General features: G+C 41.4%; 1 protein-coding gene across 1 annotated transcript in view; it reads left to right on the top strand.

Moving 5' to 3' along the window:
- The window catches only part of SCARB2 (scavenger receptor class B member 2), a 77,627-nt gene that overhangs the window by 26,732 nt on the left and 26,160 nt on the right, over positions 1-24,735 (top strand). Inside the window, exons 3-4 of the mRNA XM_005681792.3 lie at positions 16,841-16,988; positions 18,566-18,754. Of these exons, the coding sequence (XP_005681849.1) occupies positions 16,841-16,988; positions 18,566-18,754 (337 nt within the window). The remainder of the gene's footprint in view (positions 1-16,840; positions 16,989-18,565; positions 18,755-24,735) is intronic.

Genomic DNA, 24,735 nt, shown 5'->3' with positions numbered 1-24,735 from the left:
GAGATGATAGTTGATTTACCATGTACTAATTTCTGCCGTACGGCAAAGCAGCTCAGTTATACCGAATGTATATGCGTACATTCTTTTTCATATTCCTTTCCATTGTGGTTTATCATGGGATATTGAATATAGTTCCCTGTGTTATATAGTAGGAGCTTGTTTTTCTATCTCTTCTTATTTACTTCTTTCTCCTCCCCTCCTGAGTATAAGAGATAACCCGGTGGCAGGGTGGGTTAGAGTCGTTGGCAGTGACCACTGATTGCAAGCATTGGGGAGTTAGAATTTCTTTAATCATTTTTTAGAAAGGTTAGTAGAGGGAGGTGCTTGGGGATCTTACGGTCAGAGTATTTTCCCCACTGTTGCAGTATTTCCCGCACCTCCAAGACAGTAACCTCCCCCACAACCTTTGCAAACATCTTTCCAACAAAGCTTCTCTTTACCAAGTTAAAAAAAATAATAATATTAGAGGAAGCATATAGATCTTTCTTCAGAACTGCTGTGTGGTAAAAATGCCACAAGATTCCGTCGTAACCGATTGCTCAATAAATGGTTGCTGACTGATTGAATCATTGTGAGTCAGGACTGTCTCGGTGCTGGAATTCAGAGGTAAAAGTTCTCTGTCTCTGCCTCAGGTGCTAAGGGTCTGACTCTGGAGTCGAATGGCCTGTTGTCAGTCTCACCTCGGCCACTTACCAGTTCTCTGTGCTTCTGTTTCCTCATCAATAAAGTGGGGATAAAAATAGGACTTCCACCATGAGATTGTTATGAAGACCAAGTCAATAGGTCAGTATTTATAAAGTGCTTAGACTAGTGTCTGGCATGGAATTAGTGCTAGTTAAGTGTTTCATGTTATTATTAGTCTTAGTGGATTGTCTTAGTCTGTGTAAATCAATGCCCAGAATTGTAAAGATGAGCTTTATCATTATGAAGTGAAGTGTAAGTCGCTCAGTCGTGTCTGACTCTTTGTGGACTCCATGGACTGTACAGTCCCTGGAATTCTCCAGGCCAGAATAGTGGAGTGGGTAGCCTTTCTCTTCTCCAGGGATCTTCCCAACTCAGGTGTTCCGCATTTCAGGCAGATTCTTTACCAGCTGAGCCACAAGGGAAAGCCTGTATTATCATTGTATAGTAGAATTTGAAAAAAAAAAAAAAAAAAAAAGACAACACTTGGGTCCTCATTTTAAAAAGCATTTTTGTACATTTAATGCCTCAAGAAACTCCATGGACTAGGTTAAGCGAGGGCTGCATTTGAGAGTGTACAGCCAGGGGACTGAAGTTGAGCCAGAACTAAGATTTTTGAGTGTCCTGTTTGTTTTACAGTTTTAACCATTTTTTAATGATGATTTAAAAAAAAAAAAGAAAATACACCATCTTTACCATTTTGAAGTGCAATTCAGTAGTTTTAAATATATTCATATTGTTGTAAAAACAGACCTGCAGAACCTTTTCCTCTTGCAGATCTGAAGCTGTTATAGCCATTATGTCACACCCCTTCCTCCTCTCCCCTCAGCCCCTAGGAACCACTATTCTGCTTTGTTTCTATGAATTTGACCACTGTAGATACCTCATACAAGTGGAATCATACAGTATTTGTCTTTTGCTGTGTTTAACTGAATTCCTTTGAGTGGGGAGGATGACTGACTCCCTGCAAGAATAAACTCACCTGAGAACTAAAGGAAAACCCCAACATTCTTCCCTCTGGGTCTTCTGGGCCTGTTCCTGTCATCGTTATCCTCGTCTGAAAAAAAGATGTAGGTTCTAATCATAACCCAACAAAATCCAATATTTCATGAAGACACGTTGTGGGCCATGGTGTCTGCTACCTTCATGTGCTGTTGTAGATGTGGTCATGGGGGTAAATCCTAGAAATGAAATACTGTCCAACTGTCACCATACTCCCTAATGTTCCCATCTTCAGTTCAGTTCAGTCGCTCAGTGTCCGACTCTTTGCAACCCCATGAATTGCAGCACACCAGGCCTCCCTGTCTATCACCAACTCCTGGAGTTCACTCAAACTCACGTCCATCGAGTCGGTGATGGCATTCAGCCATCTCATCCTCTGTCGTCCCCTTCTTCTCCTGCCCCCAATCCCTCCCAGCATCAGGGTCTTTTCCAATGAGTCAACTCTTTGCATGAGGTGGCTAAAGTATTGGAGTTTCAGCTTTAGCATCCGTCCTTCCAAAGAACACCCAGGACTGATCTCCTTCAGAATGGACTGGTTGGATCTCCTTGCAGTCCAAGGGACTCACAAGAGTCTTCTCCAACACCACAGTTCAAAAGCATCAATTCTTCAGCACTCAGCTTTCTTCACAGTCCAACTCTCACATCCGTACATGACCACTGGAAAAACCATAGCCTTGACTAGACAGACCTTTGTTGGCAAAGTAATGTCTCTGCTTTTGAATATGCTATCTAGGTTGGTCATAACTTTCCTTCCAAGGAGTAAGCGTCTTTTAATTTCATGGCTGCAGTCACCATCTGCAGTGATTTTGGAGCCCCCCAAAATAAAGTCTGACACTGTTTCCACTGTTTCCCCATCTATTTGCCATGAAGTGATGGGACCGGATGCCATGATCTTCATTTTCTGAATGTTGAGCTTTAAGCCAACTTTTTCACTTTCCTCTTTCACTTTCATCAAGAGGCTTTTTAGTTTCTCTTCACTTTCTGCCATAAGGGTGGTATCATCTGCATATCTTAGAGATGACTCCATGGACTGTAGCCCTGCAAGCTGCTCTGTCCATGGGATTTCCTAGGCAAGAATACTGGAGTGGCAATTTTCTTCCCCAGGGGATCTTCCCGACTCAGGGATTGAACCCAAGTCTCCTGCATTGCAGGAGACTCATGGAAAAAGCTAGAGAGTTCCAGAAAAACATCTATTTCTGCTTTATTGACTATGCCAAAGCCTTTGACTGTGTGGATCACAATAAACTGTGGAAATTCTGAAAGAGATGGGAATACCAGACCACCTGACCTGCCTCTTGAGAAATCTGTTTACAAGTCAGGAAGCAACAGTTAGAACTGGACATGGAACAACAGACTGGTTCCAAATAGTAAAAAGAGTACGTCAAGGCTGTATATTGTCACCCTGCTTATTTAACTTATATGCAGAGTACATCATGAGAAACGCTGGACTGGAAGAAACACAAGCTGGAATCAAGATTGCCGGGAGAAATATCAATAACCTCAGATATGCAGATGACACCACCCTTATGGCAGAAAGTGAAGAGGAGCTCAAAAGCCTCTTGATGACAGTGAAAGAGCAGAGCGAAAAAGTTGGCTTAGAGCTCAACATTCAGAAAACGAAGATCATGGCATCCGGTCCCATCACTTCATGGCAAATAGATGGGGAAACAGTGGAAACAGTGTCAGACTTTATTTTGGGGGGCTCCAAAATCACTGCAGATGGTGACTGCAGCCATGAAATTTAAAGACGCTTACTCCTTGGAAGAAAAGTTATGACCAACCTAGATAGTACATTCAAAAGCAGAGACATGACTTTGCCGACTAAGGTCCGTCTAGTCAAGGCTATGGTTTTTCCTGTGGTCATGTATGGATGTGAGAGTTGGACTGTGAAGAAAGCTGAGCACTGAAGAATTGATGCTTTTGAACTGTGGTGTTGGAGAAGACTCTTGTGAGTCCCTTGGACTGCAAGGAGATCCAACCAGTCCATTCTAAAGGAGATCAGTCCTGGGTGTTCATTGGAAGGACTGATGCTGAAGCTGAAACTCCAATACTTTGGCCACCTCATGCAAAGAGTTGACTCATTGGAAAAAACTCTGATGCTGGGAGGGATTGGGGACAGGAGGAGAAGGGGATGACAGAGGATGAGATGGTTGTATGGCATCACCGACTCACTGGACATGAGTTTGGGTAAACTCTGGAAGTTGGTGATGGACAGGGAGGCCTGGTGTGCTGCAATTCATGGGGTTGCAAAGAGTCCTACCACAACTGAGCGACTGAACTGAACTGAACTTTTTTGTCAATGCTTGCTTGTGCATGCTTGCCCAGTCATGTCCAAGTCTTTGAGCCCCATGGACTGTAGTCTTCCAGGCTCCTCTGTCCATGGGATTCTCCAGGGAAGAATACTGGAGTGGGTTGCCATTTCTTCCTCCAGGGAATCTTCCCAATCCAGGGATCGAACCTAAGTCTTCTGCAGCTTCTGTGTTGGCAGGCAGATTCTTTACCACTTCGCCATCTGGGAAGCCCCAACTTGATTAACTGTCCCAAATGTTACACCAAGCAATTGCTAGTCAGGTATCTTGGTGTAATTTTCTTCCAACATTTTTTTTAAACTTTTTAACTGGGGTAAATAAATCAGACTTGTTTGGGGCCCCTTTAATGTTGGGGTCCAATAGGGGCCCCTTTGGCCCGTTTAACTTTAGGTAGTGTTGGTTCAGAGCCTTTGTTTTTTGTTTTTGTTTGTTTGGCTGTGCCATGTGGTTTGTGAGATCTTAGTTCCCTGATCAGAGATTGAATCCAGGACACTGGCAGTGAAAGCCCAGAGTCCTAACTAGTAGACCACCGGGGAATTCCCTAAAGCCTTTGTTTTAATCCCATCAATGTCCATTTTTTTTAAAATCCCATTTTTAAATCACCATCTAAGGATTTCTATCCTGTTGGGATGATGTCTATCCTGTTGGGATGAGTCCCTATAAAATTGTCACCTTGTTGGGAAGCAGTCTCTTGCCTTTCTCCTCAGCGTTTCCTATTCCCTTGTTAATTAACCTAATGTTTTTAATAGTACCCTAAAGACCCATCAAGGGAAAGCCATGACCATAAATTACGCTTTCCAAATAGTTTTGTTTAAAATACGGGAATTCTTTTTTTTTTTTTTTAATACGGGAATTCTTGTTATATTTTTTTGTATCTGCCTTTTAACTTGCTCTTTTCATGGGCACCGAGAAAACAGCCGTTTATAATACGAGCTTCCTAAAAATTTACCAATTCAGAAGTTTCTTCAATTTAAAGGACCATTGTCTGGCACTGATAAGTAGTATCTTAATAGTGATAACGAACGAGTAAGACACAACGGTGCTCAGTGGCTTCAGTGGTGTCCGACTCTGCGACCCTATGGACTGTAGCCCGCCAGGCTCCTCTGCCTGTGGGATTCTCCAGGCAGGAATACTGGAGGGGGTTGCCGTGGGTTCTCCTACAGGAATCTTCCCCACCAAGGGATTGAACCCGAATCTCTTATGTCTCCTGTATTGGCAGGTAGGTACCTGGGAAGCCCTAAGACACAACTGACGCCCTCAGCAAGAGTGCAAAGGATGCGCCTTTAGCCCCTCTAATGGGCTTTTGTTACCATTTAGTGGATCTGATCTCTGTCACTTGTGAATTTGCCATTGTTTCCCTACACAGGAAAGACAGAACATTCTGGAAGCTCTGCCCCACCCCCACCCCCAGCCATTTAATAGTCTCTCAGGTTCCCTCCTGACTGAGTCAGCTGTGTGTCTGCAGAGAAGGGGAGGCCTTGTGGTCCCCCACTGGTCAGTGTGGACTGGTCTGGGGGTGGGAGTCTATGCGGTGGGGGAGACCACGCTGGGCAGTGCCGGGCTTGACTGATTGATCGGATACAGTTTACAGTGTTACGTTTTGCAAAGTTGTCACATAGTCATAAGTCTAGAATATTAATGTTTATGGGAAAATATGGTGGAAGTTCCACATGTAGATTAAAAAAACAACAAAATGGTCAGTCTGGTTTAAGGAATGTATATGTTGTTTACGTTTTAAGCTGTGGATTGAGCAGTCCTGGGACAGGTCTGTTGACACAAAGTTAATTTGCCTTGTGATCCTATTGCTTGGTGACCTATTTGCCTAAATTTGTGTATTCAGTGACTTTTGCATCCTTTTTGAGGTTTTTCATTTTGTCAGGTTTCTATTTTGCCTACTCTTTGACATTTCAAGCATTTAAAAAATTAATTTGTCCAAAAGCCCTCTCAAGTCATTTTCATGTTTCTAAGATGTAGTTGCTAAATTTACAATATCCCGCTAAGTATCTCCTTTTTTACTTTATGAGCTTTGCTGTTTGGATTGTTAATTTCTTTTATAAGGTCGTATTACTGCTTTGATAGTAAGGAAAAAGATGTGAGGGATAAGTATTTCAAAAGTGTTTTTTTTTTAATTCACTGGCCATTAAGTTATACTGAATTATAAAGTAATCAACATTTACAGTGTCATAAACAGTATTCTTTAAAAGTGTAAACTATATTTTATATTATAAAAATAATATATATAAGCAGCAAAGATAAAGTTGAAAGCACAGTAAATTAAAAAAACTGCTGCTACCCTCCATGGTTTCACTGTCTCTTAGATAACCAGTGCTAATGGGTATATTCTCGTTTTTCCATGAATGGGTTTCCCTTTTGCATGGTTATACTGTTTATACTTCTTTATGTTCATGTGTGTGTGTGCACACTCAGTCACTCAGTTGTGTCCGACTGTTTGTGACCTCATGGACTGTAGCCCGTCAGGCTTCTCTGACCATGGAATTTCCCAGGCAAGAATACTGGAGTGGGTTGCCATTTCCTGTTCCAGGGAACCTTCCTAACCCAGGGATCAAACCTAAGTTGCCTGCATCTACCTGCATTGGCAGGCAGATTCTTTACCGCTGCACCACCTGGGAAGCATGTTCATATACATACATGTATATTCTACTCACTGAATATTACGTGATAGGTATTTTCCCATGTATGTCTTTGTCTTGTTTATATAAATACATTTTTGTGATAATATTCAAGAGATAGAAGGAATATATTACTACACTTCCCCACTCGCTTCTTCTTAGACATATTGGTCAGTTAGTTCTTGTTCCATCCTTTGATTACCAAGTGGATTGAATGTTTGCCAACCAGTTGTGTTTCCGCTTTGTTAGTTCTTGTCCTTTCCCAGTTTTCCTATCTGGGAACTGGGTATGTTCATGGCACTTATAAACTTTTCATATAATAATGATATTAATCCTTTGTTATAATTGTGGCAACTGCTTCTCTATTGTTTGCCTTTTTAAAAATTTACATGTAACCAAATCTCTTCTTTAATGAACATTTCTATCATTTCGGAGCTTGAAAAGTCATACTTCCTCCAAAGGTCTGAGTCTATTTTCTTGTATTCTTTTTTTTCCCCCCACATTTAATTTCTTATGGATTTGTTTCCTTGCAATTTAGCCAAGGTAGGAATTCTATTTGAAGTTTCAAATGCTGTTCTGTTGTTCCTTTGGTCCTTACCTCAACTCTGAGCCAAACTATATAAATGCCAAAGAGATGATAGAAAAAATTTAAATGCCATGGTTATTGTTTCCATTATTTTAACAGAATGCTTATCTCTTTTTTATAAACCCGACTTGCTCTTTACTGGTATCTTTTTTTTTTTTTCTCAAAATAGAAATAGAAATAGCTTTAGCTAAATCAGTTTTTTTTTTTTTCCTTAATCAAAAGTAAGAAAAATACCTGCCTTTTTCACTTTCACTTTTCACTTTCATGCATTGGGGAAGGAAATGGCAACCCAGTCCAGTATTCTTGCCTGGAGACTCCCACGGACAGAGGAGCCTGGTGGGCTTCTCTCTCTGGGGTTGCACAGAGTCGGACACGACTGAAGCGACTTAGCAGCAGCAGCAGCATCCTGTACAAAAAGGGAGTGACCAGGTGGGCTTTAAATGCACGTGCATTTCTGGTGAGCCAGCGGAGTCAGGGTAGCACTTGGGGGATGGGGGAACCATTTCCATCTTCAAGAGTAAAGCTGTTTCTTGTACACCTCTAACAAACATGGGCTATCCCCACCCTGGATCCAGTGCTTTTTCTCTTTGTCCTGCTCTGGGCTCTGGTTTTCAGTCTTTAGCCCAGCTGACCAAGGCAGTGAGGACAGAAGGTTCTGGACCGCGCGGCTCAGACGTGGACTTTGGCCCGCCTCCCCGCTCCGCCCTGTTACCCGGGCCCTCCCATCGTCCCTGGCTGAGTGCACCTCCCTTCCCAGCCACGCCCCGAGCTGCGGACTACTCTTGCGGAACTGCCTCCGCAGTGTGTAACCTTCCGTCCCACTGCACTTTTCTCACTCTCCACTTGAGAAACACATCCTGTGCGGTTTCGTGGTGCCGCCTGCCTTGTTCTCGCTCTGCTTCTGTTCGGAAACCCCGTCACCTTCCCACTTTGGGGGAGCTGACTCCTTCCAGAAATAAGTGCGTTCAGGCCCTGCATTCCCTCCGGGCGCCCTTTCTAGTCTCCGCCCCTTCCTCTGACTTGACAGCTTGGGGTCAGCTTCAGAGCTCTTTCTACCTGTGAGGTAGCCCTGTAAACAGCAGCCCGCTGTGCTCTGCCTTGGATTCTCTGAGGACAGGACCCAGGTCTTAACATCTCTGCATCTGGAGAACTAACCACAAGCCCCTCTCGCACTGTGTTCAGTTCAGTTCAGTTCAGTCGCTCAGTCGTGTCCGACTGCGACCCCATGAATCTAGCACGCCTGGCATCCCTGTCCATCACCATCTCCCAGAGTTCACTCAGACTCACGTCCATGGAGTCAGTGATGCCGTCCAAGCATCTCATCCTCTGTCACCCCCTTCTCCTCCGCCCCTAATTCCTCCCAGCATCAGGGTCTTTTCCAGTGAGTCAACTCTTCGCCTGAGGTGGCCAAAGTACTGCAGTTTCAGCTTTAGCATCAGTCCTTCCAATGAACACCCAGGACTGATCTCCTTTAGAATGGACTGGTTGGATCTCCTTGCAGTCCAAGGGACTCTCAAGAGTCTTCTCCAGCACCACCGTTCAAAGGCATCAATTCCTCGGCACTCAGCTTTCTTCACACTCCAACTCTCACATCCATACATGACCACTGGAACAACCATAGCCTTGACTAGACGGACCTTTGCTGGCAAAGTAATATCTCTGCTTTTCAATATGCTATCTAGGTTGGTCATAACTTTCCTTCCAAGGAGTAAGCGTCTTTTAATTTCATGGCTGCAGTCACTATCTGCAGTGATTTTGGAGGCCAAAAACAAAGTCTGACACTCTTTCCACTGTTTCCCCGTCTATTTCCCACGAAGTGATGGGACCGGATGCCATGATCTTCCTTTCCTGAATGTTGAGCTTTAAGCCAACTTTTTCGCTCTCCTCTTTTACTGTCATCAAGAGGCTTTTCAGTTCTTCTTCACTTTCTGCCATAAGGGTGGTGTCATCTGCATATCTGAGGTGATTGATATTTCTCCCAGCAATCTTGATTCCAGCTTGTACTTCAACCATCTTGGCATTTAACACTATGTACTCTGCATGTAAGTTAAATAAGCAGGGTGACAATATACAGCCTTGACGTACTCCTTTTCCTATTTGGAACCAGTCTGTTGTTCCATGTCCAGTTCTAACTGTTGCTTCCTGACCTGCATATAGGTTTCTCAAGAGGCAGGTGAGTTGGTCTGGTATTCCCATCTCTTTAAGAATTTTCCACAGTTTATTGTGATCCACACAGTCAAAAGCTTTCGTGCAGTCAATAAAGCAGAACTAGATGTTTTTCTGGAACTCTCTTGCATTCCCATGATCCAGCAGATGTTGGCAATTTGATCTCCAGTTCCTCTGCCTTTTCTAAAACCAGCTTGAACATCTGGAAGTTCATGGTTCATGTATTACTGAAGCCTGGCCTGGAGAATTTTGAGCATTACTTTACTAGCGTGTGCGATGAGGGCAATTGTGCGGTAGTTTGCTCGTTCTTTGGCATTGCTTTTCTTTGAGATTAGTGTGAAAACTGACCTTTTCCAGTCCTGTGGCCACTGCTGAGTTTTCCAAATTGGCTGGCATATTGAGTGCAGCACTTTCACAGCATCATTTTTCAGGATTTGAAATAGCTCAACTGGAATTCCATCACTTCCACTAGCTTTGTTCATAGTGATGCTTTCTAAGGCCCACTTGACTTCACATACCAGGATGTCTGGCTCTAGATGAGTGATCACACCATTGTGATTATCTTGGTCATGAAGCTCTTTTTCGTACAGTTCTTCTGTGTGTTCTTGCCACCTCTTCTTAATATCTTCTGCTTCTGTTAGGTCCATACCATTTCTGTCCTTTATCGAGCCCATCTTTGCATGAAATGTTCCCTTGGTATCTCTAATTTTCTTGAAGAGATCTCTAGTCTTTCCCATTCTGTTCTTTTCCTCTATTTCTTTGCATTGATCGCTGAGGAAGGCTTTCTTATCTCTCCTTGCTATTGTTTGGAATTCTGCATTCAGATGCTTATATCTTTCCTTTTCTCCTTTGCTTTTCCCATTGGGTACTAGAAGTTAATGTTTTGTAAAGCACTTGGTATGTGTTCGGTAGTATTCTGACTGGATGACAAGCTTCTGTGGATTTAATTCTCATGGCAGCCCTACAAGGAAAGTGAGAGTTTTAGTCTCAGTTCAGTTCACTCGCTCAGTCGAGTCCAACTCTTTGCGACCCCATGAATCGCAGCACGCCAGGCCTCCCTGTCCATCACCAACTCCCGGAGTTCACTCAGACTCACGTCCATCGAGTCCATGATGCCATCCAGCCATCTCATCCTCGGTCGTCCCCTTTTCCTCCTGCCCCCAATCCCTCCCAGCATCAGAGTCTTTTCCAATGAATCAGCTCTTCGCATGAGGTGGCCAAAGTACTGGAGTTTCAGCTTTAGCATCCGTCCTTCCAAAGAAATCCCAGGGCTGATCTCCTTCAGAATGGACTGGTTGGATCTCCTTGAAATCCAGGGGACTCTCAGGAGTCTTCTTAACACCACAGTTCAAAAGCATCAATTCTTCGGCGCTCAGCTTTCTTCACAGTCCAACTCTCGCATCTGTACATGACCACTGGAAAAACCATAGCCTTGACTAGACGGACCTTTGTTGGCAAAGTAATGTCTCTGCTTTTGAATATGCTATCTAGGTTGGTCATAACTTTCCTTCCGAGGAGTAAGTGTCTTTTAATTTCATCACTCAGTCACGTCCAACTCTTAGCGACCCCATGGACTGTGGCCCCTACCCCCCACCCCGCTACTCTGTCCATGGTATTCTTCAGGCAAGAATACTGAAGTGGGTAGCCATTTCCTTCCCCAGAGGATCTTCCCGACCCAAGGATCAAATCTGGGTCTCCTGCATTGTAGGGGGATTCTTTACCATCTGAGCCATCAGGGAAGCCTGCCTTACAAGGAAGGAATGATATTATTTCCATTTTATAGATGAGGAAACCAAGGCATGAAGCTAGTAACAGATGAAGCCAGGATTAAATGCAAAGCCTGGCAGTTAGATCTCAACCCACACTCTACCCAGTGTGCTCAGCCACTTCTTACAGGCATCTTCAACAGAGAGCCTTGTGTGAATGAAGGACAGAAATGATAAGGGAGATAGGATTATGTGGTGATATTGAATGTATCTAGTTTATCCAACACCTCTGAGAAATTAGATATGGCAGAGATGTTAGTTTTTCAACTGATTAAAATTTTTCCTTTTGATTTCCTGATCTCAGGCATATTGTTTGACTTCTGTGAGGTGAGGTTTTTGCCTGAATCTTCAGGAGTTTAAAAAAAATTCTTTTTGTTTGTTTTAAAAAGTAAAAACTTCTTAAAAATGGTTTTAAATGAAGTAATCTCAATCATTTATTTTCCTGCCATATTAAAATAATTCATGGGGCATAACTCAACCTTTTCTGAGTGACCAGGACCATCACTGTGATTCAGTTCATCAGTTCAGTCGCTCAGTCGTGTCCGACTCTTTGCGACCCCATGGATCGCAGCACGCCAGGCCTCCCTGTCCATCACTATCTCCCGGAGTTCACTCAGACTCACATCCATCGTTCACACGGACTCACGTCCATGATGCCAACCAGCCATCTCATCCTTGGTCGTCCCCTTCTCCTCCTGCCCCCAATCCCTCCCAGCATCAGAGTCTTTTCCAATGAGTTAACTCTTCGCATGAGGTGGCCAAAGTACTGGAGCTTCAGCTTTAGCATCAGTCCTTCCAAAGAAATCCCAGGGTTGATCTTCAGAATGGACTGGTTGGAACTCCTTGCAGTCCAAGGGACTCTCAAGAGTCTTCTCCAACACCACAGTTCAAAAGCATCAATTTTTAGGTGCTCAGCCTTCTTCACAGTCCAACTCTCATATCCATACATGACTGCAGGAAAAACCATAGCCTTGACTAGACAGACCTTAGTCGGCAAAGTAATGTCTCTGCTTTTGAATATACTATCTAGGTTGGTCATAACTTTTCTTCCAAGGAGTAAGCATCTTTTAATTTCATGGCTGCAGTCACCATCTGCCGTGATTTTGGAGCCCCCAAAAATAAAGTCTGACACTGTTTCCACTGTTCCCCCATCTATTTGCCATGAAGTGATGGCACCAGATGCCATGATCTTCGTTTTCTGAATGTTGAGCTTTAAGCCAACTTTTTCACTCTTCTCTTTCACTGTCATCAAGAGGCTTTTGAGCTCCTCTTCACTTTCTGCCATAAGGGTGGTGTCATCTGCATATCTGAGGTTATTGATATTTCTCCCGGCAATCTTGATTCCAGCTTGTGTTTCTTCCAGTCCAGCATTTCTCATGATGTACTCTGCATATAAGTTAAATAAGCAGGGTGACAATATACAGCCTTGACGTACTCCTTTTCCTATTCAGAACCAGTCTGTTGTTCCATGTCCAGTTCTAACTGTTGCTTCCTGATCTGCATACAGATTTCTCAAGAGGCAGGTCAGGTGGTCTGGTATTCCCATCTCTTTCAGAATTTTCCACACTTTATTGTGATCCACACAGTCAAAGGCTTTGGCATAGTCAATGAAGCAGAAATAGATGTTTTTCTGGAACTCTCTTGCTTTTTCCATGATCCAGCAGATGTTGTGAATTTGATCTCTAGTTCCTCTGCCTTTTCTAAAACCAGCTTGAACATCAGGGAGTTCACAGTTCAAGTATTACTGAAGCCTGGCTTGGAGAATTTTGAGCATTGCTTTACTAGCATGTGAGATGAGTGCAATTGTGCGGTAGTTTGAGCATTCTTTGGCATTGCCTTTCTTTGGAATTGGCATGAAAATGGACCTTTTTCAGTCCTGTGGCCACTGCTGAGTTTTCCAAATTTGCTGGCATATTGAGTGCAGTGCTTTCACAGCATCATCTTTCAGGATTTGAAACAGCTCAACTGGAATTCCATCACCTCCACTAGCTTTGTTCGTAGTGATGCTTTCTAAGGCCCACTTAACTTCACATTCCAAGATGTCTGGCTCTAGATTAGTGATCACGTCATCATGATTATCGGCCATGATTATGATTATCTGGGTCGTGAAGATCTTTTTTGTACAGTTCTTCCATATATTCTTGCCACCTCTTCTTAATATCTTCTGCTTCTGTTAGGTCCATACCATTTCTGTCCTTTATCGAGCCCATCTTTGCATGAAATGTTCCCTTGGTATCTCTAGTTTTCTCGAAGAGATCTCTAGTCTTTCCCATTCTGTTCTTTTCCTCTATTTCTTTGCATTGATCGCTGAAGAAGGCTTTCTTATCTCTTTCTATTCTTTGGAACTCTGCATTCAGATGCTTGTATCTTTCGTTTTCTCCTTTGCTTTTCGCCTCTCTTCTTTTCACAGCTATTTGTAAGGCCTCCCCAGATAGCCATTTTGCTTTTTTGCATTTCTTTTCCATGGGGATGGTCTTGATCCCTGTCTCCTGTACAATGTCACGAACCTCATTCCATAGTTCATCAGGCACTCTATCTATCACATCTAGGCCCTTGTGATTAGCAAGTAGCAAACTTTATTCTGAGCCTGTGCTGTCCTGGGACTTTGACATCTGTAGGATTTATTATCAGCTTCTAAGTAGCAGGGACCATACCAGATAGTTTTAAGTTGTTATTGCTCAGTTGCGTCCGACGCTTTGCAACCCCACAGACTGCAGCGCACCAGGCTTCCGTGTCCTTCACTATCTCCCTGAGTTTGCTCAAAATCATGTCCATTGAGTCGATGGTCCCATCCAACCATCTCATCCTCTGTTGTCCCATTCTCTTCTTGCCTTCATTCTTTCCCAGTATCAGGGTTTTTTCCAGTGAGTTGGCTCTTCCCATCAGGTGGCCAAAGTATTGGAGCTTCAGCTTCAGCATCAGTCCTTCCAATGAATATTCACGGTTGATTTCCTTCTGGGTTGACTGGTTTGATCTCCTTGCTGTCCAAGGGACTCTTAAGAGTCCTCTGTGAAATCAAAAAGGATTGTGTGGTCAAACCTTTGGAAGAGCTGTACAGTCTCAGATATTTATATTACTGTGCATAACTTGCTGTTTAGTACTAGAGAAGAACAGAGACTCGTCTACTTTCATGCACGTGTAGGTAAGCATTTGTTTCTTGTTTGCTTGTCTCTTTATTTTAAAATCTAGAACAGGTTTAAGAGGCATCCTGATTTTTTTTTCCTTCCCACCCCCTTTTTTTTTAAAATTGTAGTATAACTGCTTTACAATGTTGTGTTCATTTCTGCTGTACAACTACGTGAATCAGCTGTATGTATACATAGATCCCTTCCCTGTGAACCTCTCATCCCACCCCTCTAGGTCATCACAGCTGGTTTTTTGGTTTTTAATTTTATTTACTGATTTTGGTTGTGCTGGGTCTTCATTGCTGCGAGGGCTTCTCTCTGATCGTAGTGAGCAGGGGCTGCTCTCTAGTTGTGGTACACTGGCTTCTCGGTGTGGTGACTTCTCTTGTTTCCAAGAACAGGCTCTAGGCCTGCTAGGCTTCAGTAGTTGTGACTCCTGGCCACTAGACCACAGGTTCACTAGTTGTGGGGCACGGGCTTAGTTGCTCCAAGGCAGGGAGCAACTTCTGGATCTTCCTTATGGATCAGGGATCAAGCCCGCATCTCCTGCACTGGCAGGCTGATTCTTTACCAACTGAGCCACCAGATTAACCCCATAGAGCTGTTTTTGATGAATAACTATATTAAGTGATGAAATGATTATATCTGAGAGTCTTCAAAACAGTTTTCAGATTTATATTAAAGCATTAAAATTATCCAGATACCCTTTTCCAACGGAAAAAAAGACTTACTTAGAATTTACCTGAGATATTAAGATTATTCATTTACAATCTAAATAACATCATTAAGCAGTTTATGACTGAGTGCCAGAGGTGTGGTATAGGGGTGAGAAACCCAGCTTGTGACTGTGGTCAGGAAAGGCCTCTGGAGGAGGTGGTGAGTAACCCCGTTGCCCAATGCCTGTGTTAGAATTATAAACTCTAAATTACTCTGTTCAATGGAAATAGATGTGAATCACCTATGCATTTCAGGTTTTTCTAGTAACCACATTCAAGAAAGTAAAAAGAAACATGCAATTAATTTAAATAATATATGTTTATTTTACTCATTCTAAAATAGTATCATTTCTGAATGGATAAAGACGTGGTATGTATACACACACACAAACATACACATATACAATTGAGTACTATTCAGCTATAAAAAAAGAACAAAATTTTGTCATTTGCAATAACTTAGATGTACTTAAAGGGCATTATGCTAAGTGAAATAAGTCATAGCAAGGTAAAATACTGTATGATATCACTTCTATGTGGAATCTGAAAAATATAGCAAATTAGTGAATATATAACAAAAAAGAAGTAGACTCACAGATATAGAGAACAAACTAGTGGTTACCAGTGGGGAGGGAACAAGGGCCAGTCTAAGGGTAGGGGAGTAACAGGTACACACTATTAGGTATAAAATAAGCTACAAGGTTATATTGCACAACACAGGGAATGTAGCCAATACTTTATAGTGACTATAAATTAATTTTTAAAATTGTGAATCACTATATTGTAAACCTGTAACTTATATTACACAGCAACTATACTTCAATTTAAAAATAAACAGAATAAAATAGTATCTTTTAAACATGTAATTGATATTAAAACATTGGATATTTTACATTGGTTTTTTTTTTTGGTACTGTTTTTGAAATCTGGTGTGTATCTCACCCTTACAACACATTTCAGTTCCAATTAGCCCCAGTTCAAACGTTCAGCAGACACAGGCCTACCAGGTAAGACAGCACAGCCCTAGATGGAACAGGAAGAACAGTATGCAGTCATGGGAGAGAAGGAAAGACATGGGAATTTAATGACCATCTACTGTGGACCAGGCAGATTCACAACTGGCATGAGGCATTTAATGAACAAAACATCGGTCCTGTTTTTATGTAAAATTCTGATATTTTGTTCATCATGAATTTTTGGCATTAATTTTGATTTTTAAAATTATATTAAAATATTATTTATTTTGATTACAGAGTGTTTGGGCCCCTCTTACATTTTGTACCCAAGACAGGTGCATCATTTCCCTCACCCTAATCCCAGGCCTGGCAATAGGCACTTCCTACTAACTTTGCCAATACCTCATTTGGGGGCACTCTCCTGAACCAGGCTGAACTGGATATCAAAACCATGAGTGAACTCCTCTAATTGACTAAGCCTTGGACATTCATTTTGTTAAATTAATTTTCAATTGCATTCAACTTAGAAATGAAAAGACACTGGTAGACATATTGAAATGGAAATTGAATCTATAAACTGAAAAATCTGAAAATGTTTTGGAACCAAACTATAGCCTCAGAGAGTTATTGGCTTTGATTGCCTAGTCAAAGTAACCCCATATTGCTTTTCCAAATTGTGGGTGAAAAGAAGGAAAGCAACAGGTTTTTTACTCTCTCTGGGGTCTTATTTCCTTCCCACATTATAGCTGGAATCTCCAGTGTTTAGGGGGGTCAGTATCTGCAGTTTCTCCCAGTATACTGAGAATGTTATATTGAAAATAACTTTAACGATGAAAGAAATGAAAATTATATTACTTAACAAAGTGTTGCCTATTTTCAACAAGATCCTTTTCTTTCTTTTAGGGAACTCAGAAACAAAGACGAAATTCAATTTGGAGATAATGGAACAACAATATCCGCTGTGAGCAACAAGGCCTATGTTTTTGAACGAGACAAATCTGTTGGAGACCCGAAAATTGACTTAATTAGAACAATAAATATTCCTGCATTGGTAAGTAGGCATTTTAAATCTCATTATTGTGGATTTTAGAAGAAAGGAAAAAGCTAAGCTAAGTCCATTACAGTTTTACTTTTCAGTTCCGTCCAGTTCAGTCACTCAGTCATGTCCGACTCTTTGCGACCCCATGAATTGCAGCATGCCAGGCCTCCCTGTCCTTCACCAACTCCCGGAGTTTACCCAAACTCATGTCCATCGAGTCGGTGATGCCATCCAGCCATATCATCCTCTGTCGTCCCCTTCTCCTCCTGCCCCCAATCCCTCCCAGCATCAGGGTCTTTTCCAATGAGTCAACTCTTCGCATGAGGTGGCCAAAGTATTGGAGTTTCAGCTTTAGCATCAGTCCTTCCAGTGAACACCCAGGACTGATCTCCTTTAAGATGGACTGGTTGGATCTCCTTGGGGCTTTTAGGAGCTATTAAGTTATATATGTAGGTGTATATATATATTTTTAATATGTACATATTTAAATTTTTTAATATGTGTATGTATATATATATATATCTCTCCCCTTCCATTCTTTAAAGTTCATTTTAGACTTTTTGAGGTTTTTCAAATGTGATCTCTTCAAATGGTGACAAAGTGCAAATTTTAAGATTTTTTTTTTCAGTTTCTTCCTGTGTGTTCAGGATCAGACTTGTGCAAATAAGCATGTCTCTAGGATTTTGGAGGGTAGCTGATCATATTTAAAGTGTTTATTTTCCCTCTTGTTTTTGTTCAGAAACTCTAGCAATAGAATTTGCTTGCTAATTTTTTTTCTTTTTAGCTTCTTATTTTGTATTGAGGTGTATCTGGTTCATAGTGTTGTGATAGTTTTAGGTGAACGGTGAAGGGTCTCAGCCATATACAGACATGTATCCATTCTCCTCCAAACTCCCCTCCCATCCAGGCTGGCACAATATAACACTGAGTAGAGTTCCAGTAGGTCCTTGTTGGTTATCCATTTTAAATATAGTAGTGTGTACATATTTAGCTTCCTATGATGGATTTTTTTAATCCTTAAAATATGTATTGACTTTCCCCCATCTCCTTTTAAATAGCAGAGACCAGGCTGTTGAAGACAACCTAGTATTGGGCTCTGTTTTTAACGGCAATTATAGTAATAGAAATACATGAGACCCAAGAAACTTCTACTCATTCCCTCGGAGGCTCCCATCTTAACTCCTAGGTGACCACCACATATGCACCTGGACCTGGAAAGTATTAGACCCCGGATCAGGCCCAGCCCAGCTGCCTAATGGGGCAGTATATGCGGGCGCCCCCAGCCTCCAGCCCCGATCAGGAGGAAGATAGTGCCATCTTGTGGCAACGATGCCAATGCACCGCAAGAGTTGTTCCCTTTCTGTGGTTCCTGGGTTGCAATGAGGATCTCATTTACGAAATGTAATACTGAGAAAGGACAATAAGTGAAGAGATTTATTCTTCATGCTCAGCCAGAGAGGAGCTCACTGGCTGATTTTTCAGCTGTTTGATCTCAATACTTACATTTAGGTCTGCAGCCCCCTTTGCTGAAGGGACGGTAGGTGGTTGGGGTGCAGACACAGCTGTCTGAATTTGCCTGTGCTCCTCAGACCGCCATGGAATGGAGCCAGCTGCCCATACTCCGGGAGTTCATCGAGGCCCTGCTGAAGGCCTATCGGCAGAAGCTCTTTGTGACCCACACGGTGGATGAACTGCTCTGGGGTTACAAAGATGAAATCTTATCCCTCATCAGCGTTTTCAAACACGACGTCTCTCCCTATTTTGGCCTGTTTTATGGGGTAAGTCGATTTTTCTTTTCAGAAACTGTGTGTTCAGCTGAAGAGGAGGGCATTGCAAGCCAGATTATATCTTCACTTTGGGTGAATTACTTGGCACTCTTGATCTCTTGTAGAGTATGTGAAAAATAAGAAAGTGCTTTAGTAGGGGAAGAAAAACTTCTACAATTTCAACATGCTACCAGCACTGACTTTGAATGAGTGTGGAAAAAATGTATGAAGTGGGGCTGTGCCATTAATCTTTCAATGTGTCATAAATATGAGTGATCAATGTCAAGTTTCGATGGCTTAGTGACTAAACCCATGGATCAGCCTGACAAAGGCAAACGAGAAACTAAATAGGGATGTGATAGTACGTTAGGGATGGGAAGTACTTATTATATTTTCAGACATCTCATTTGTGAAAGATGTTGGATAATTTGAAACTCCATGTGCCCTTCACCTATGATTTATTTAGCTTATAAGTGGAATTTTGCATCATTTCTTTGCAGATTTTATTTACTTTGATTTGCAACCCCCAAAATGGGCTTCCCTGGTAGCTCAGCTGGTAAAGAATCCACCTCCAAGGCAGGAGACCCTGGTTTGATTCCTGGGTCGGGAAAACCCACTGGAGGAGGGACAGGCTACGCACTTCAGTATTCTTGGGCTTCCTTGGTGGCTCAGCTGGTAAAGAATCTGCCTGCAGTGGGTTCAGTCCCTGGGTTGGGAAGATCCCCTGGAGAAGGGAAAGGCTACCCACAACGGTATTCTGGCCTGTAGAATCCCATGGACTGTGTAGCCCATGGCATTGCAAAGAGACGGACATAACTGAGCAAACCAAAACTATCAGCATTCAAGTAATTATTATTTGAAGTATATGTTATTAACTGCTTGAGCTTGAAATAAACAAAAAGTGAAAGTGAAAGTGTTAGTTGCTCAGTCCTGTCCAGCTCATGGCAACCCCATGGACTGTAGCCCTCCAGGCTCCTCTGTCTGTGGGATTCTCCAGGCAAGAATATTGGAGTGGGTTGCTGTTCTCTTCTCCTGGGGATCTTCCCCACCCAGGGATCAACCCATATGTCTCACATCTGCATTGGAAAGTGGGTTCTTTACTGCTAGTGCCACCTAAAAGCAATTAAAGTCTGTATCCCCCTGCCCGCCCCCCCCCCGAAAAAAAAACTTGAGTAAAATGGATAGTTGAAAGGTTGATAAATTACAAACTTAAACTCAGGAAGAGAGGGTAAGTTCAGGGCAGGATATGTAATTGTGATTAATTTCCCCATCTTTAAATTTGTGGTTATTCTCTGGCTCTAATTACTGAAGAATATCACCTCATCCTGTAATCTCTTAGCATTTCAGTTGGTAAATGGTGGTAACATAGCCCCTGTACTGTCAGGGATATATAACACTTAAAAACTATGGTTAACAAAATGGTTAACAACTTTTAGATATTACCTTCACAAGAGGAGGGTCCTAGGACTAGGGTCCTACCAACCCTAAATCCTTCACTCTGGGCAAGCAGACCCAATCGATGTTCCCTGGAAGGTTCCATCTGACAGGAGCCCAGCTTCCATGGGACCAGAGGAAGCACTGATTTCTTGTTGTGACTAAACTCCTGTCTAGAAATAATTGCAGGGAAACTCCCTACAGAGAGATACAAAGGCTATCACCCATCTGCCAAGTAGATTCTATTCCTCATACCTCAGTATTTCTCTGATAATTTTCATTGTATAGCTTGCTTTTTGTTTTTACACTGACCCCATCAGACTTACGGGGCTTCCCAGGTGGCGCTAGCAGTAAAGAGCCCGTCTGCCAACACAGGAGACATAAGAGATGTGGGTTTGATCCCTGGGTCAGGAAGATCCCCTGGAGGAGGCCATGGCAACCCACTCCAGTATTCTTGCCTGGAGAATCCCATGGACAGAGGAGCCTGGTGGGCTACAGTCCATGGGGTCACAAAGAGGCGGACATGATTGAGGCAACTTAGCATAGATGCATGCCTCAGACTTATAACTAATATCCTTAAATACCTTTTAAAAATGTAATTCACATTTACAGGCTGATTTAAGAAATTGGTAGTTTTGCTTTCCCACAGGAAGAATGTGTTGGTTTACTTTATTTTTTCTTCTTTCTTTGCCTCCACTGTAACTCTATAAAACCTCATTAGTGAAAAACCCTAGCATTGCTCAGTTGGATTAGTACCTGGCATGGATTTCCCACATTCAGGAAAAGAGCGTGAGACATCGACTCAAGAGGGGCTGGATCCACGTCCTGACTGTTTAATTTAGTAACCAAGGGACTTTTCTGACCCTCAGTTTCATCATTTGTAACTTGAGAATAAAGGTGTCCACACTTCAAAGCTTGTTTGAAATAGCCAAAATGAGAGTCCACAAGAGTGCTTTGCAAACTATAAATTGCAACACACATTTCAGGAACTGGTTTTTTCTTTTCTGTGACTCACTCAGAAAAGAAGACCCTGAATTACTAATAATATGAATGACTGGTATATGTTTCCATTTTGGAGCCGAATAAACTCTCTCTACTGTTGTTTTTAAAAAGGCAAAGGTGTTTTTTGTTCAGTTTTTTATCTGCTCTAGCCAAATACTGACTCTGTCGCCAGCAGTACAGAGATCCACACTTGGGCTGCCATTCATGCAAGACTGGGACAGACCATGGGCTTGTGTACTTTGCTGGCACCTACTGCTCTGCACCTGTCTGAGCCTGGCCTCCAGTCTTTCCTTAATCCCAGTGGTATCTACCACATATCCCTCTGATCCCCTAGACCATTCCACCAGCTTCACTGCACCTTGTGACTAAAGAAGAAAACCTTAGTTAAGGCCATCGAACATTTTTTCCTTAAAGACTTTAATGATGAAACAATCAAATGATTTGGTTGTTTCATCTTTAAATGGCAGGACAGAATGTGAGAGTGAGTAGGAAGAGGTGATACAGACAGTGTGAGAGCAAGACAGCTCCCAAGAGCAAGAGGCCTGTCTGGGTGTCTCTTAGTTGCCTACTGGAAAGCCAGTCAGGATATCTGTACCTGTTGATTTTAAGGTACCTCTGTTTTCCTCGACATAAAAGAGTTCAGGCACCTCCCAGTGAGTGTGGATTCTTGGATGTGTTATATAAAATGATGGTGGCTGGGAAGGATCTTTGAGAAGTCAGCCAGTCCTATTGCATGGATGGATTATGCATTTATAATGCTAGGAGTATGAATGATGTCTTATTCTCAGAACATTTCTCAACCTCCTGCAGTAATATGTTTCTTGTATGCAACCCACATCCCTACTGCAGTAACACAAAACCTACTTATTCCTATTTGTCTTCAAACAACAAAAGTTCTAGTGAGTAACAAGGAAGCATTGATATTCTGTGTCTGACTCTTAGGCCGCTGACAGTTGGGGAGAAGTCTGAGTGACTGAAATCTTTAAATGCTTACCCACTTAGCTTAGCCTACATTTGAGTTAGTTGTAGGACTGCAAGAAGTAACACACATGTCTTTTTAAAATTTGGTGGTTCAACATTCTTTTGTGTGAGTATGCTTCTACGTTATTGTATGTTCACATTGTTGCTCTCAAAGAGAGGTCCCTTCTCATATCTTAAAGTCATGTAAAGCTTCATATGTGGAACACAATGTGACTATTATGTATGTGGACAGTATTGACATACTGACATAGTTGGTGAAATAATATTGTGATGAAAAAAAAAAAAAAAAATTGAAAAGAATTCACAAAGGATATGAATGTTTTTTAAGGCAAAGGATTGAATGAAAAAAGAATTCAACCTCACTGAATACAGAAATGCAAAAAGAAATAAGAAACCCTTTTTTTTTTGTTGACTCAATAAGCAAAATTTAACAAAAGGCATCTGAGGAATGTAAATTGATGTATCTTGCTCTTTCCATTGAGTGATCTTGAGCAACTTGCTAATGTGTTTCAAAAGCTTTAAAAATGTTAATGTTCTTTTAGCTAGCAATATCACCTTTAGTGGTCTATTTAGAAAATAAAAAGTTTTTAATCATAAAGATATACATACATTATTCATAGTAGCAAAAATTTTTAAACTAAATATTTAGTAATAAGAAAGTGGTTAAATTATTTCCACCTAATATGAAGTCATTAAGTTGAACCTAGGAAGAACTTTTTTAGGAAGAACAGGAAATATACAAATAACTAAAGAAATTGTATATATGTATAAAAATTGTGTGTGGCTTATGCCACACATATGTATATTACATATATATGTATAAGTTCTATAAACAAATTTTCTGTAGAAAAAAGACTAAAAAGAAACAGACCAAAATACTGAAAAAAAAAGTGTATGTTGCTTCTTAAAGTCCTCCACTTAACTCAGATGTGGTCTAAGCTAAGTGGTTAAACATTTAAATGTTTCAGAGTAACTCGTGCATTTGCCAGAAACCAAAACTCCATCTCAGGTGAAGAACTTGCAAGAATGTACAGAGTATCTGCGCCATTAAGAAGTGTAACCTGGAAAGAATATACAACTCACGAAAATTTTGGTTGAAGAATAGAATTATATTAATATCACTTTCTTCTATTCAAGTGTAGTCAGGTCCTGGCCCTGGATTTATGCTTTTTTTTATTTTTTAATTGAGATAGAATTCACTTAACATAAAATTCAGCATTGAAAAGTATGCAGTTCAGTGGTTTTTATTATATTCACACAGTTGTGCAAGTGCCACGACTGTGTAATTCCAGAACATTTTCATCACCTGCCCCAAAACCCACAGACTGTTAGCAGTCTCTTCCATTCCTCATTCCCACCAGTTCCTGGTGACTTGAATCTACTCTCTCTATGTATAGATATGCCTATTGTGGACATACATATAAATGGAATGGAATTTATATGAAATCATATAAATGATTTCATACCCATGTTGTGGCATATATCAGCACTTCATTCTTTTTCATGGCTGAGTGATAGTCTATTGTATGGATATACCACAGTTTATCCATTCTTCAGTTGATGTATATTTGATTTATTTATACTTTTGGCAATTAATAATGCTGCTATGAACATTTGTGTACAGGTTTTTATATGGCCATTAGAGATAAATTTTGGAGTAGAATTCTCTTGGGTATATTATAGAAGTGGAATTTTGGAGTCTTAAGCAACATTATATATAACTTTTTGACTAGCTGACAAACTGTTTTCCATAGCAACTGCCACATTTTACACTCACACCATCAGTGTAGAAAGGCTCTAGTTTCTCCACATCTTCACCAACATTTGGTCTTTTCCTTTTTTTAAAATATCCCTCCTCATGGGTATGAAGTTGTATCTCATTGTGGTTTTGATTTGCATTTTTCTAATAACTGATAATATTGAGCATCTTTTCATGTTTTTATTGGTTATTTAGATAATTTCTTTGGAGAAATGTCTCTTCAATTCACTGTCCATTGTTTAATTGGGCTCATACTTTTTAAAACCATAAAGTAATAATATGGCCAATATGGGATTTAACAAATAGTCACTCTATTCCCTAGTTCTGGTTCAGTCTCATGAGGCATGTAGGTTCCACTAGGGCAGTTTCATAAAGATTAAATGTGCTAGTTACTGTATCATTTAGGGTTCTCTAGAAAAACAGAATCAGTAGAGATTTGTATATTTATTGAGGGATTTATGTTGTGTTGGCCAGAACATTCATTTTGCTTTGCCCCTAGGGTGTTACAGGAAAACCCAGATGAACTTCCAGCAAACCCAGGATTAAGGAATTGGCTTATATGATTGTGGGGGCTGCCAAGTGGCAAGTATGAAATCCGTGGGACAGGCTAGCAGGCTGGAAACTCAGGCAAGATTTCTATGCTGTAGTCTTAAGGAAAGAATTTTTTTTCCTCCAGGAAACCTCAGATTTTGCTTTTAGAGCTTTCAGCTGATTAAATGAGCCTACATTCATTATCAACAGTAATCTCCTTTACTAAAGCTGAACTGATCACATCTACAATATATAGCAACATCTAGAGTATTGTTTGGCCAAACAA

The sequence above is a fragment of the Capra hircus genome, chromosome 6, assembly GCF_001704415.2.
Source record: "Capra hircus breed San Clemente chromosome 6, ASM170441v1, whole genome shotgun sequence".
NCBI classification, from domain to species: domain Eukaryota; kingdom Metazoa; phylum Chordata; class Mammalia; order Artiodactyla; family Bovidae; genus Capra; species Capra hircus.
The sequence above is the reverse complement of the archived record's forward strand: the minus strand, read 5'-3'. Positions and strand labels throughout refer to the sequence as shown.